Genomic DNA, 13,867 nt, shown 5'->3' with positions numbered 1-13,867 from the left:
CCAGTAGTACTACGGCTACCACCACTAGTAGCAGTACCACCGCTACCAGTACCACCACTAGCACCACCACCAGTGCACCAGTGCCACCACCAGAATCACCACAACCCCACCAGTACCACTACCACTACCACCACCACCACCATTACCACCACTACTACCACCACCACCAGTACCAGTAGTACTACCACCACCACACATACCACCACCATCAGTAGCAGTCCCACCATCACCAGTACTACCAGTCCCACCACCAGTTCCACCATCGCGACCAGTATTACTGCCACCACCACCAGTACCAGGACCACCACCAGTACTAACAGTACCACCACTACCACCACCACAAGTACCAGCACCTGCACCACCAGTACCACACCCAGCACCACCAGTAGCAGCACCACTACCACCACCACCACCAGTACCAGTACCAGCACCACCAGTACCACACCCAGTACCGCACCACCAGTAGCAGCACCACCAAAAGTACCACCACCACCACCAAAAGTACCACCGCCAGTACCAATACCACCACCAGTACCAATACCACCGCCAGTACCAATACCACCACCAGTATCAATACCACCACCAGTACCACCACCACCACCACCACCATCATTACCGCCACCACCACTAGTACACCCACCACCAGTACACCCACCACCAGTGCCACCACAACTAGCACCAATACCACCACCAATACCACCAACAATACACCCACCACCACCTCCGTGCCTCTCGCTCACTAGTAATTGCAGAGGCACTGTACGAGACCGGAGCTGCAGCCGAAACCATCCCTCCTTCCCTCCATGTGTGCCATAGAGCACAGCCCGCCTTGCACCAGGAGGTGAAGCCAGGGCCCTACTACAGCTGGAGTGGTTCATTAGGCCAAAGATAGCAATGACATTACGCAATGCCACATGCTCACTCAAATCACTAGAGTGCAGGAAATAGCCCCCCCGCTCTTCCTCCTGAGCCGCAACAGTGTAATCACAGTGCAAAAGGTGTTGGAGCGCTTTGTTAGTGTTTATTGCTCTCATCATATGTAACTATCAATTCACGCTTTGTGTCTATGTAATTTACAACACTTACACATCTTCACTGCACTATTTATCACTACTTTGAAGAAGTTTCAGGCCAGTCTCTTCCTCTGATATTTACAATCTAACAGGCAATCCAGCATAATGAAAATAATGACCCCTCCCCAACCCAAAGTCCCAGCACTCTTCCCTCCTGCTCAGCCTGAAATGACATATTATCCATCCTTGTCCGCACCGGAGCAAGTACCCACACTGATAGTTCACAATCGAATGTAGCATGCTTTAAGATCCATTCCACGAAACGTTGCCCAATACTCGTGGATTATTTATATAATGTACATCGTCTGGGGCACACACCCCTTCCAAAAAAGCAGTTGGGAGCCTATCTGGGGAGACTCTTCCTCTCAATAGCCTCTTCTCCCAGTTGCCCCCTTCGTCTAGCCATCGGGACGCATGCTACAGGTGTGCAGTGAAATAGTAGAGATTCAACCTAGGGGCCTCTAATCCCTCATCCTCGTACAGCCAGTTCAGAGTGTCCAGTGCCACTCTACTACGGTGGCCGTCCCAAAAGAGGTCCACTAGTTTACAGTTGAGCTGCCTGAACACTGCCCTAGGGATCGGCAACAGCAAGTTTTGAAGCACATACAGACAGTGGGGCAACACAATCCTCTTGGGCACCACCAGCCTACCCATTAAAGAGAGCGAAAGTGTATTCCAGAAGGACACTGATTGTCTCAGACCATCAACATTTCTATGCACATTATTGTGGTTCAATAATTGCATGTCCTCGATCGCCACCTGTATACCCAGGTATCTAAATGTCCTGTCTCCCATTGCAGCCCCAGGGAGGAAGTCGCTCCCGGGGGAGTTGAGCCAACCGGGCCAGTGGGAAGATAAATGATTTACGCTTACTAAGCCACAGCCCAATTAGGCACCAAAATCCCCTAAAATCTGCAATAGTCGGGCACTACCTTGCTCGGCAAAGCAACATAAAAAAGGGCATCATGAGCATACAGTGATATCATGTGCAGGGTCCCACCTATGTGGATGCACCACCGCTCCCGGTCCATTTGTTCCCAAATCACCAGCGGTTTGATTGCAAGCGCAAATAATAGTTTTGAAGCAGTTGGGTAAGAGGGTTGCAACACAGACCACTGAAACTATGTGTGTGTGTGTGAAAAAGGCAACTTTATTGAAACAGGTGCGCATCCCAAAAACTACCTAGGCATACTGCTTTACAAAACTAAAACCTCCCTATTCAACTCTTCCACTCACCATTTCTACCCAGCCTCTAAGTTCCCATTGATCCCCCCCCCCACATAACGTAACCCCACAGTTTTCTACATCATGACATACTGCACTCCTGGAATTGAAACATTTTTAACTTTCCCTACCGTTCAACACTTAATCTTTTAACACCTACTAAACTTAACCTCCTATAACGTAACATTTAACTTCCTGACTCGTTCGGTGTGCCTTGTTCAAACCCTTTTTTCAGCCTGGTTCGCCTGTGGCAACAACAATAACTTCTCAAATTCTCTGCAAACTTATGCTCAAGGGCCAACACACCTGCCTCTGTCTCAAAGCGACAATCATATAAATTCCTCAACCCTGCTGCGCAGCTGCCCTGAACATCTCAGCCAGCCCTAAACAAAAACTCTGCTCCTCACTTCCTCAAAAACCTAATTTGAGGGATGCGAGGATGAGAAACTACTGAAACTCCGCCTACACTGGGATTCCACCGGGTACACTGACCATAAAATGGTGGGTGGCAACCCAAAAGGGCCCCATAGATCTAACGGATGTAGTCCAAAGAGTGCCCAGTCGTCTAGACTGCACCGCCTTCCCCATTCCCAATCCCCCCGAGTGATAGATCTCCCTCCAGTCAGCAGTCGTTCCCGCACCCCTCCTTCCATCCTATTGGGTGAGAGGGGCGTAGCATAGACCCCTGACGTTTTTATATGTGTGCAAAAAGGACATTTTAATGAAATGGTTGCACATCACAAACATCACCTAAGCATTCCACCTTACAAAACTAAAACCTCACTCACTATACCAGTCTGTCACCTACCATTTTTATCACAGCCACTAGGTGCCCTCCCCCTACCTAACGTAACTCTGCAATTATCTACGTCATAACTGTAGGAAAGTGCCCCTTTTTGCATGCTTATCCCTAATTTTTTGCCTGACATCTTATGCAATCTGACATGATGTGTCTTGGGTCCCTTGCCAATCTGGTTCCCAGGGCCGATGTTCTTTACCAAGACTGTAACTTTGTACCCACAATTGGCACATCTCTGGCCTCAGGTAAGCCCCTTGTAAAAGGACACTGTGACCAGGAAAGGTCTCTAAGGACTGCAGCACTATTGTGCCACCCTCCGAGGCCCTGTACTTTAAAACCCACACACTGCCATTGCAGACTAAGTGTTTTGTTGCAGAGAAAAGTAAAGAGTCGACATGGCACACATCCCTGTGTGCCATGTCTGCAACCTGCTGCCTGAGGTCTAGGTAAGTCACCCCTCTAGCTGATTGCACTAGCCCTGAGCCCTGAGCCATGAGCCCTGTACCCCTACAGTGTCTAAGCCCATTTTTTTTTTCTTTTCTATTTTTTGTGTTTTTTATTAAAGACCTGTTCACACAGGTAAAACAGTGTACAAACATAAGTGCCTGAAATTTGTCTGCTGGTACAGCGCCAACCAAAGACCTAGGTAAATATCCAATTACAAAGGGTTTGCATTCGATCAAAGTGAGACAATTCTACCCAGACTTCTACCTTCTTCTAGACAGCGTAGGTTCACAGATCCCTCCTCTATACCCATTCAATTTGCCCCATATTTGTGTACATTTGTTGGGGGCATCCTCTAGATTTGTACACTGTCCTCTCAGTTAACATGCAATGGTCCATGTTATTTTACCATACTATCAATGACGGTGGTTCCTGCACCCTCCACATTCATGCAATATTCTTTTTAGCAATCATCATTCTCAGTGTCACCCATATTCTCTCTTTAGTGTTTAAATCTTTAGGGCCACAAAAAGAGACACAGCTTTATGTTGCAATCAGTCTTTTGCCCATTACTTCCTCCATGCTTTTCGTTGTCAGCCCAATACACTTGGATAACCGGACATTCCCACAGCATATGTACAGAAGTGCCCTTCAGCCCACATCTCCTCGTGCAGCCTGCGTCAGTCCTATAACCCGTCTTCACCAGCGTCGGTCCTTCAAGATATATTCTATGAAGAATCTTGAGCTGTACGAGCCTGAGCCTAGAGGAAATGGCGGTTTCTCTGAGAGAGGCTAGTGCCTCGAGCCATTCCTCCTCTTCCAGTTCCGCTACGTCATAATCTCTTTTAGCTCTGAGTCTGAGTAGAGGGTCAGGCATATTGTTGATAGGCTTTTTATGTATTAACTAAATTGATTTCTCCTGGAGACTCGCGTCTAATATCCTGTCCTCTAGCGGGGAGGATTCTGGTGGCATTTCTCCCTTTGTTATAGCCGGTTGCAGTACATATCTAATCTGTAGATCCCTGACTTGTTCTGTGTCAGCTAGGTCGTTTTCCTCCTGCATTTGGGCGAAGTTGACTACCCCTCCCGCCCTCCATAGACCTCAACCATGGAGATGCCTATTAAATCCCATTGGTCAAAACCTTTAGTGTATCGTAGATTGCCTAGCAGTTCAGCATCCCAAAGTGGGGTGGCCAGTGTGATCCTACCCTCCAAGCCCAATCTCGTTGTGGCAGTCTGTCACACTTTGACTGGGTGGCCAGTAGGTCACGACAATTTCAATTTAGTGGGGTTAGCATAAAGCGCACCTGTAAAACCTCCCCCTGGGAGCAGCCATCTGTCGATGTGAAATCCTAGATCTTCCTGCGGCCTATACGTACATTGATTTATGGCAGTGAGTTGTACCACCCAGTAATATTTTTTGATATCTGGGAGGGCCATTCCCCCAATCATACCATCCTCTCGTCAGCTTTTGAATCTATATTCGAGGTGGTTTTTCCTCCCACAAAAGGTCTCTTAGGGCACTTTCTATAGATTTAAAGTATTCTGCTCCCACTTGGTGTGGTGTGTTCTGCAAGGCATATAAGAAACATTTAAGGGACATCATTTTGAAGAGGGCTGCACGCCCCAGCTGGGACAGTGGAAGTGATTTCCAGTGCAAGGCATCACTCCTGAGTGGGGAGAAGGTTACGTTCATGGAAGTGAGTTGGACCCTTAGAGACCTGGATCCCCAGGAATTTGAATTCTGTTTTAGCTTCAGTAATAGTGAATCCCTTAGGTAAGGCTTGCAATTTGCCACTGAGAACATAAATAACAGACTTGGACCAATTCATCTTACATCCTGAGAACCTTCAGAAAACTATAAAAATATGTAGCTCTCTATTCGGAGAGGCTGCAGGCGATGGATTGTATAGTAAAATATTGTTGTCATACAATGAAATGCAGTCCTCCCAGTCTTCAGCCCATTTTAGCCCTCTCATAACAGGGTCTTTCCGTAGCCACATTGCCAATGGCTCCAATACGAGGTGCGAAGAGCAATGGGGAAAGGGGCAGTCCTGTCTGGTACCTTGTCCGTGTGTGAATATTGGGGATATTCGGTTATTGACCACTATTTGGGCCATCGGTTCTGCATATAGGAGGTGTACCCATCGCGGAAAGCCTGGTCCAAATCCCAGCTTTCTCAATACTGCGAATATATAGGACCATTCGATTGTGTCGAATGCCTTGGCTGCGTCGAGATACCACCACAGCATCCTCCTGTATCGTGTTAGCCCTGTCCAGTACCCCATGTGATCTCCGTAAATTAACAGAGATATTTCTGGCTGGCATGAAGCCAGACTGGTCAGGGTGTACCAACGCAGTGATAATGCGTAATAAGCGACTAGCGACTATTTTTGGCATGATCTAGGCTTCTCCATTAACCAATGATATTGGCCTGTGAGAGGTATATAAATGTTTAGGTTTCCCACTCTCATGGATGACCACTATGGTTGCTAAACACAGGTCAGTTGGGAGCGATCCTTCTCCGCAACTCTCTTGAAACATTTTAGTCAAATATGGTGCGATTTGACTCAGGGCCAGTTTATATAGTTCAATGGGCAAACAATTGGGACAGGATGCCTTGCCCATTCGTAGGTCATGTATGGCATTTCCTACCTCCTTGCTTTCTAGGTCTATTTCTAGGTCCAGCCATTCGTCGACTGAGAGCTTAGGTAAGGAAATATCTTGCAATAAGGTGAGCGTGTCTGCTTCTGTGTAAGATGTCTGGGACGTATACACACTACGATAATAATCCCCAAATGCATTCGCAATCTCTTGCGGGTCAGTGGTTGGTTGTATTACCGGACTCGTTCACGGTTTCTATTACCACTCTTTTGGCCTGTTCTCTACGGTTTAGCCAAGCCAGCAGCTTCCCGGCCTTGTCGCCAAGCTAATAAACTGTCTAAGCCCATTCTTAGACAATTGTAAGTGCAGTAAAGCCATAGAGAGTATATGGCCTGGGAGTTGGTCATTTACGAACTCCACAGCTCCATAATGGCTTTACTAAAAATGGGGAAGTTTGGTAGCAAACTTCTCCGCACATCAAACCCACACGGATGCCAGTGTTGGATTTAATGTAAAATGCACTCAGAGGGCATCTTCGAGATGGCCCTAAAAAGTGACCAGCCCTTGTGTGGTTCCTGAATGGTTGCCCTCATTTGCCACCACCAGACAGGTTTCTGGACCCCTGGGTAGAGAGCCTCTGCTCTTGGGGTCCAGAAACAAAGCCCATCCTGAGCAGAGGTGCAATGCCTCCTCCCTCAGGATGGGCTGGGTCCATGAAAGGAGAAGCTTCAAAGGTCTGCCGCCTTTAGAAGCTGACCCTGGCTTTTGCTGCCCCCAGCATCTGGCTTCCACTGGTTCTGGCCCCCACTTTGGGCAGGAGAATCAGCGGGAAAACAAAGCTAGGAATAGAGGTGTGCCCATCTTTGCCAACCCCATTGCTCAGGCGGGGAAGGTGAGGTGTACCACACATCTCAGTCCCCTCCATCGTGAGGGGACTAAGCAAATTGGGGAGAAGCTCTTGCCCCCTCCCACTGGAAGAGACCCATTAGTCCTGACATGCACACCCTTCTAACACCTGTAAATCTAGTATTTGGGGACATCCCTGAACCTTGCCTCCACAGATTCGAGGAAGAAAGAAGGACTGAAGAGCTGTGCTGACCTAGGAAGAAGAGGACAAACTTCTGCTTTGGCCCCAGCTCTACTGACCTGTCCCATCTATGACCTGCCTACAGCTAGAACCCCGGCGAGTCCAGCAGCCAGGAACCCCTAAGACCCAGAGGACCTGCCCTGCAACCATCACACAGACTCTGTCTCCTGTGAGCACCGGGTTTGCTCAAGCAAAGACTCACCCACCGAATCAGAATTCCGACGACTCCGCAATTCTGCACCGGACGCCCACGGCCTGAGTTCGAGTGGCCCAACACCACAAGGAGGTCACCCCAGCCATCCTGACCTGTGATCTGGTGATCCCTGACCTCCCTCAAGTTTCGAGACTACGCCTGCAGTCTCAACCTGAAGGATCCCCCCGACTTCGACTGGAGCTGGTAAGAAAAACTGATGCCAGAAGACACCCCTGCACCTGATGCCCTGCGGCCTTGGGTGACCAAACCAACGGTGTCCAGGCATCCCAAGATCCCAACTCACCTCTCCAGCCGGTGGTCACCTTCAGGAAACCCCCTGGCCCGAACCTGCAGCAACTTTGCACAACCGAGGGTCTCGATTGAAATGCACAGGGCCCCCAACATCCTTTTTGCACCCTGCAGCTGGTTGCCCCCGTGCCACTGGTGGTGCAGCTCCTGTGTTGATCCTTGGCCCCTGCAGTGATGATCTTAGCCCCAGGAGCTTAGCTCCCACAACCGAGTGGCCTGCTTGTCAGCAGTCTCTAACCGAAGGCCCCCTTAGCCAACGTTTGGGGCCTGCACTCTGCACCTGGCCGCCCAAGTGCCACTGGTGGTGCAACTTGAGGACCTTGGAGAACCTTGGTCCTAATACCCAAAACTCCCACTTGTAAGTCGTGTACTTACCTGTGAAACCGCTAATACTTTTCTCCCATAGAAACCCAGATTAAGAGATTTTGGCCCTAAAATGTCTGAAGCGTTAAACAAATGTTTGTATGGAGAAAGGAGAACTAAACAGTAAATGTATGAAAAGTCTTACCTACCTTGTATTGTGAGATCCTAAGGTGTGGTATTTAGGCATACCACCCTTAGTACCCCAAGTTATCCAACAGTAACTAAAAAAGTAATATACAAGTAATTGCTGTGCAATTTTACCTGTTTAGAAAGATTATACGCAAACCTGTAACATTTACATCTTCAATCGCAACTGCATTTCTTGAACAGCCTTGGATTTAAAGTATATCTTACTTACCTGTGCCAAGTCCGACTTGGTTCTAAAATAAAACCTAAGTGTATCTTTTTTATGTTTACCTAATATGTCTGGATTCTGTTTAACCAGTCCTTGATTGAGTGAATATAATAAATGCTTAACACACCTTCTGGATAAGTCTAACTGCTCACCCAGACTACCACAAAGAGACCTGTTAGTACAGACCTAATTTAGCCTCTGCTATACCTCTGGACCTTGAACTCTGTGCACACTATACCTTACTTTGGTATAGTTTATACAGAGCCAGTTCCCTACAATTATATACTCGACTCCTGCAGTTGTAAAAATGTTTACTTTCCCTACTGTTTGACAGTAATTATATTAACATCTACTAAACTTAACTTCCTATAACGTAACTTTTAACCTCTTGTCTTGTTCCGGTGTGACTAGTTCACCCCCCTCCCTTTCAGCCTGGTTCGCCTATGGCAAAAACAATAACCTTATCTAAACCCAGGCAAACTTGTGGGCCAACCGCCACCAGAAAATGGCACTAGCTTACCTTTTTTGCTTCCCTGCCTGCTCACTGGCCATCTTTCCTATATGCGCGCAGTGTCCATGCCAAAAATTCCTTCACTTCAACAAATACAATTCCATCCCTTAGCTTGACAGATGCACCCCTTCTCCACAAAAGAATTCCACTGTATCGTACCTCAAGACAACTTGCTCTACCCAGCCTAGCCCTTTGTCAATGCAAAACCTGCACATTTCCCTGTTGATTTTCCTCCGCTCCTTATCAATTGCTGCTGGCTTGTTAGCCTCCCTCCAATTTCTCCCGTGAAATGAATTCAGTCCATGCTACAAAACACCCTGGCCACTGCTTTTACCTCCTTCAGATACTCTCTCAAACCACCTCAGAAACAACAAACCCTTTTCTACTACCGTATCATTTTCACCTAACTGTACTAACAACACATCAGGGTCATTCTTCCCTTCAATCAACCTGTTCAGTGTAGGAAGCAGGTCTCTCCCCTGCATAACCCCTTTTCCATGCCAAACAACTGAAAGAGCTGATCAATCAAAACCAAGATTTCAAATTGGCTTCCCGGTCAGCTCATTTTACGAACTAATTTCCCATAATCCATGCTGCCAAGCCATCAGTGGAACTGAACCTGAATTGGAAATGGTAGTAACAGAAAATACAGCAAATGTCGCTCAATATTGTTCCCCCTTCAGGTCTGACATACCTCTTGAAACAACCGGGAGACCATCGACCCAGACCCATGATTTGGTCCTTGGGCCAACCCCTCCTACCCCCTCTGTTGCCACCCTATTTTGAAATTAATGCATACCGTAGTCTGGGCTACCAACCCCAACTTAGCGACTGATTTTCTCAAGATTGCCAACATCTGAAAGGAAGTCACAGGTTCTGGTAGACTATGGCTGGAAACTTCACCCGAAGATGCCAACCGTTACCCCAAAGCTTCCTCCCCCATGCTATCGGACAGGAACTCTCCACAGGGTACCCTGGCAGGAGTACTGTCATTCCAATCTACCTCTGATCTGTTTTCGAACAGTGCACCCCGATTCTCATCCCTGTGTGCTCAAACCATAAGCCCTCCCTTAAGAGTCCCCTACTTCTCCTGCCCCAAACAATTCTGGCACTCTCAATGCCCCATCCATGTCATCAAAGTGGAAAACACTACAGATTCCCTTTCTAACCTTGCAAATCACCAATCACCTTAGTAAATACCTGTCAAGTAAGCTACTTCTTCCCCGAATGACCTTATTCAACCTTCCTGCATCCTCTGGCCAATTTCCCCTGCCGATGGAGCATACCCCCAAAACAACTTATCCATGAAAGCAATGCCTGCCAATTCCCCAGTATTTGTAACTTGGGCGAGCCCTTTCTCCATCAGCCACAGAATAAACTGCACCATATCCTCTACTCTTTCCCATCCACACGATCTCCTACAAGCCCTTGTACTGATAATTTCCCCCCATGCCTGAGCATAGACTTTATGTGTAGCTAAAGCCAGAGACCCTACCACCAGCTGAAACAGCCTGTCTCCTATTGTCAATAGCTTTGTCGGCAGTCGTGTCTTGTTCCTGTCCGCGGCCAGCCGCTGGATAATATTCTACTGTGAATGATACAAAGCATCTGTGATGTCATTGTCCACACCTGGCACATAATTACCTTGAACAAATTATCATGTAGCAAGCAAGCACAAAAACCTGCAGTAACTTTAAGACCTGCATGTCTCTGACTGACTGCCATTGACACCTGCACCACTGCCATGTTGTCTATGCAAATAAACGTGTTTGTGGTCCAGGAACTCTCCCCACATGGTCAGTGCCACCCCCAGTGGGAACAACTTCAGGCCTTTCTTCTGTGCACCAATAGCATTTGCCAATACAAGCCAAATCCTATACCCCTTGGCACGTCCGAATAAATCTGGACATCCCACTCAAACTCTTACGGTGTGGACAGTGGAATACCGTTTAATGATTGTAGAAAGAAGTGCCATATGTGCAGATCCTCCCTCTCCCCTTCCGACAGCTGCATGTGATGGTGCCGTAAAGACAGGCCTGTTAGCGCCAACTCTAATCTCCTGCATAAAGTCTTACCCGCCCGTACCACCCTACATGCGGTATTGAGATGGCCCAGAAGCACTTGCACCTCCTTGACCTTAGATATGACCAGCATCGTGTCCAACAACAGTTGCATCTTCAGTTTTTTTGTCCTAATTCAAACGTGTACGAGTGCACGTCTCCCCTTACACTTTGAAGATTAGTGTCTAAACTTACAATTCTTTCTTGAGCACATTCCCTAATTAAAATCCCGACAGCTCCTGATTGTCCTTTCTTGTTTTTTTGTTGTGGCGCCCACACCTCCCCTGGTGGGGTGGGCCTGAAAGGTCCGGTAGACTATCAGCAGGCTGCTGGCCATGAATAATGTCTTACCAAATTTTGCCATACCCATCTATGCTTCCAGAGGTCTTTGTCTATTTCTCCCCACTTACATGCATGCACGGAATTAATCATCGTACTGTGCCCAAGCATTACCACCAAATGATATTTGAGCGTTGTGTATAACATCTATGTATTTAACCCCTTGTATGCTCATGACAGAGCCGCTCCATCATGAGCCGCGTATGCGCTGTGCTCATGACGGAGCGGTTCCGTCATGGCCTTGCCACCGCGCCTGTGCGGCGCGTTCTATTAAGCGGGCGGGGCTATGACGGAACCGCTCCGTCATGAGCACAGCGGAACCGCGGCTCGTGACGGAGAGGCTCAGTCACGAGCATGCGAGCGCCGCTCGGCCCCCCCCATCCCCTAGCGCTGCGGCAGAATTACCGCCGCAGCGAAGGGGTTAAACAGGGCCATGCTCCGCTCAGGATATTTCTCACAGTACGCACTAGCGCAAATTAGAAAAGCTGCCGTCCAGTTCTCCATCGTCATAGTCACTCTTAGGCGTTTTCCCAGTTCATATTCCTCCTCCTTGGACTCTTCTTGGCTCTCCGTATTCTATGCCGGAGCTTAAACATTTCTACATACTCCCCTTTCCCAGTCTTGTCTTTGGACAACATCAGGTGTGCTCCCAAAGGCTTAGTCACTCCAATGTGCAGGAGTTTCTTTATTTTCAGCTCTTTGCTCCCCTTACCCTCCCCTTCGTCTACCTTCCCCTTCTCCCCCTTGGTCGCCCCCGTCCTCCATTCCTTTATCTTTGACCTTGTCACTGCCTGTCCCTATGCTGGCATCCCCCTTCAGGTACTTGTCCCCCCATCCTCTGTAACCACTGCTTTATTCTTCATGCCTCAGTTTCTTTGACCTCACCCTCGTTCCTCCCTGCCTACCCTTGTGTCCTTCACATATGTGCCTTTCTGCAGTCTTGTATCCATCTCCCCCGGCCCACACCACTCATCCACTCTGGTTGATACCATCACGGGGGCTGACCCTGAAGCTCCTACATTCTTACGTGGGGTTAAGGTTGTTTCACATTCCGAAGCCAGCCGCCGAACCAGTGAAAAATGCTACTCCGAGACTGATTAGCAGACTCCCCTCCCCCCTTCGGACTGCCCCACACTGTGCTACCACCACCTCAGTTCTGCAGCACCCGGCATATCACTGTCCACAACCTCGGCTCCTTTGAGACTATCCTCATCACAATCCAATCCACACAGTCCGCCAAATCACCCTACCTTGCATTGTGGCACATCACGGCCCACCATTGGGTGACTGCCTACTTTTTCCTAGTTTGCCACCTGCTGAAGTCCCGGGACGTGTAAAAAAGATAGTAGGACTGCTGTGCAAAACCCCATGACCAGACTTCTGCCTCTCTACTAAGCATTAAAGAGCTGTGCCATGAATTCCCTGTGCCTGCGATACCCCCACCCCTTTAGGACTCCTTTTCGCTGCCTTAGTAATGTGCCAAAGGCCTGCTGCCTCTTTACCGCCACCACTCCCAACTGGAACCTCTCCATTCCTTCTGGCCATTGTGCCTGGAGACCCCAGGGCGCCCTCTGCACCCAATCCCGCATACCCAGGGATCTGACCATGTGGTGGCAGTTAATAAAAGCTCACTTTGGCTTAGGAGAATTTCTGCATAAGTTGTTATTAAAGGGAGAAAAACTGGCATATATTTGAGATTTTCCCTGCCAGATCTGGGTGATGTGGGCATTTGCTGCCTCTTTATGCCTCAGTTTTCTCCCCTTCCAAAAGCAGGAATGCATACAATTGTATGAATAGAAATGTTGGCTTCTCTCTAAAAAAGCAATTGAACTATTTTGTTTATTTTGCAAGCGTCTTCTGGTGATGCAGTTCAGAGTTGCTCTGATAAAGCATCCTAACTTATATCCCTCCCAGGACTAGTTAATTACCATACAGGTAGTGTATCCTAATTTGCCAACACCAAGCTGCTTGCCGGAAAAATGTTTACTGTTCATGTCCGTTTTAAAGTATATCCTTTTTTTTTTTTTAGGTTATGTGGGGTTAGTAAATCAAGCCATGACATGCTATTTGAACAGCCTTTTGCAAACACTGTTCATGACTCCCGAATTTCGTAATGCACTATATAAGTAAGTATTTCAAATGTTTCTGATAGATAATACATTTTTCACTGTATTTTTAAATGTTTCAATACAGTAAGAAGAAATGTATCACATGGTAACTCTCTGCCGCAAGGCTCATAATAATGGTATTGCCTCTATTTACTTTTGAAAAACATGTTTAACGTTTCTCGTACAGTTACCATCTCTATAATACATACACAGTCCATATGTGTGGCTATTAAAGTGGGAGTCTTGGGAAGGGCGTCTTCAAACACACAGTGGTTGTCTGCAGCATCAATGAACAGTACCCATTTCCAGCTACAGTTGACTGGGGTGGTGGGCGACTCTAGTAAAAGACGTTAAATTGCATACATACTTACCTCAATGGTAATGATCTCACTATTAAT

General features: G+C 47.8%; 1 protein-coding gene across 4 annotated transcripts in view; it reads left to right on the top strand.

Moving 5' to 3' along the window:
• The window catches only part of USP47 (ubiquitin specific peptidase 47), a 1,494,847-nt gene that overhangs the window by 139,520 nt on the left and 1,341,460 nt on the right, over positions 1-13,867 (top strand). For all 4 annotated transcript variants that reach the window (XM_086955947.1, XM_086955945.1, XM_086955948.1 and 1 more), the window contains one exon: positions 13,391-13,487. In XM_086955947.1, coding sequence (XP_086812073.1) covers positions 13,391-13,487 — 97 coding nt within the window. The remainder of the gene's footprint in view (positions 1-13,390; positions 13,488-13,867) is intronic.

The sequence above is a fragment of the Lissotriton vulgaris genome, chromosome 2_1 (assembly GCF_964263255.1).
Source record: "Lissotriton vulgaris chromosome 2_1, aLisVul1.2, whole genome shotgun sequence".
Classification (NCBI taxonomy): domain Eukaryota; kingdom Metazoa; phylum Chordata; class Amphibia; order Caudata; family Salamandridae; genus Lissotriton; species Lissotriton vulgaris.
Note: the sequence above shows the minus strand (reverse complement) of the source record. Positions and strands in the feature narration are given on the sequence as shown.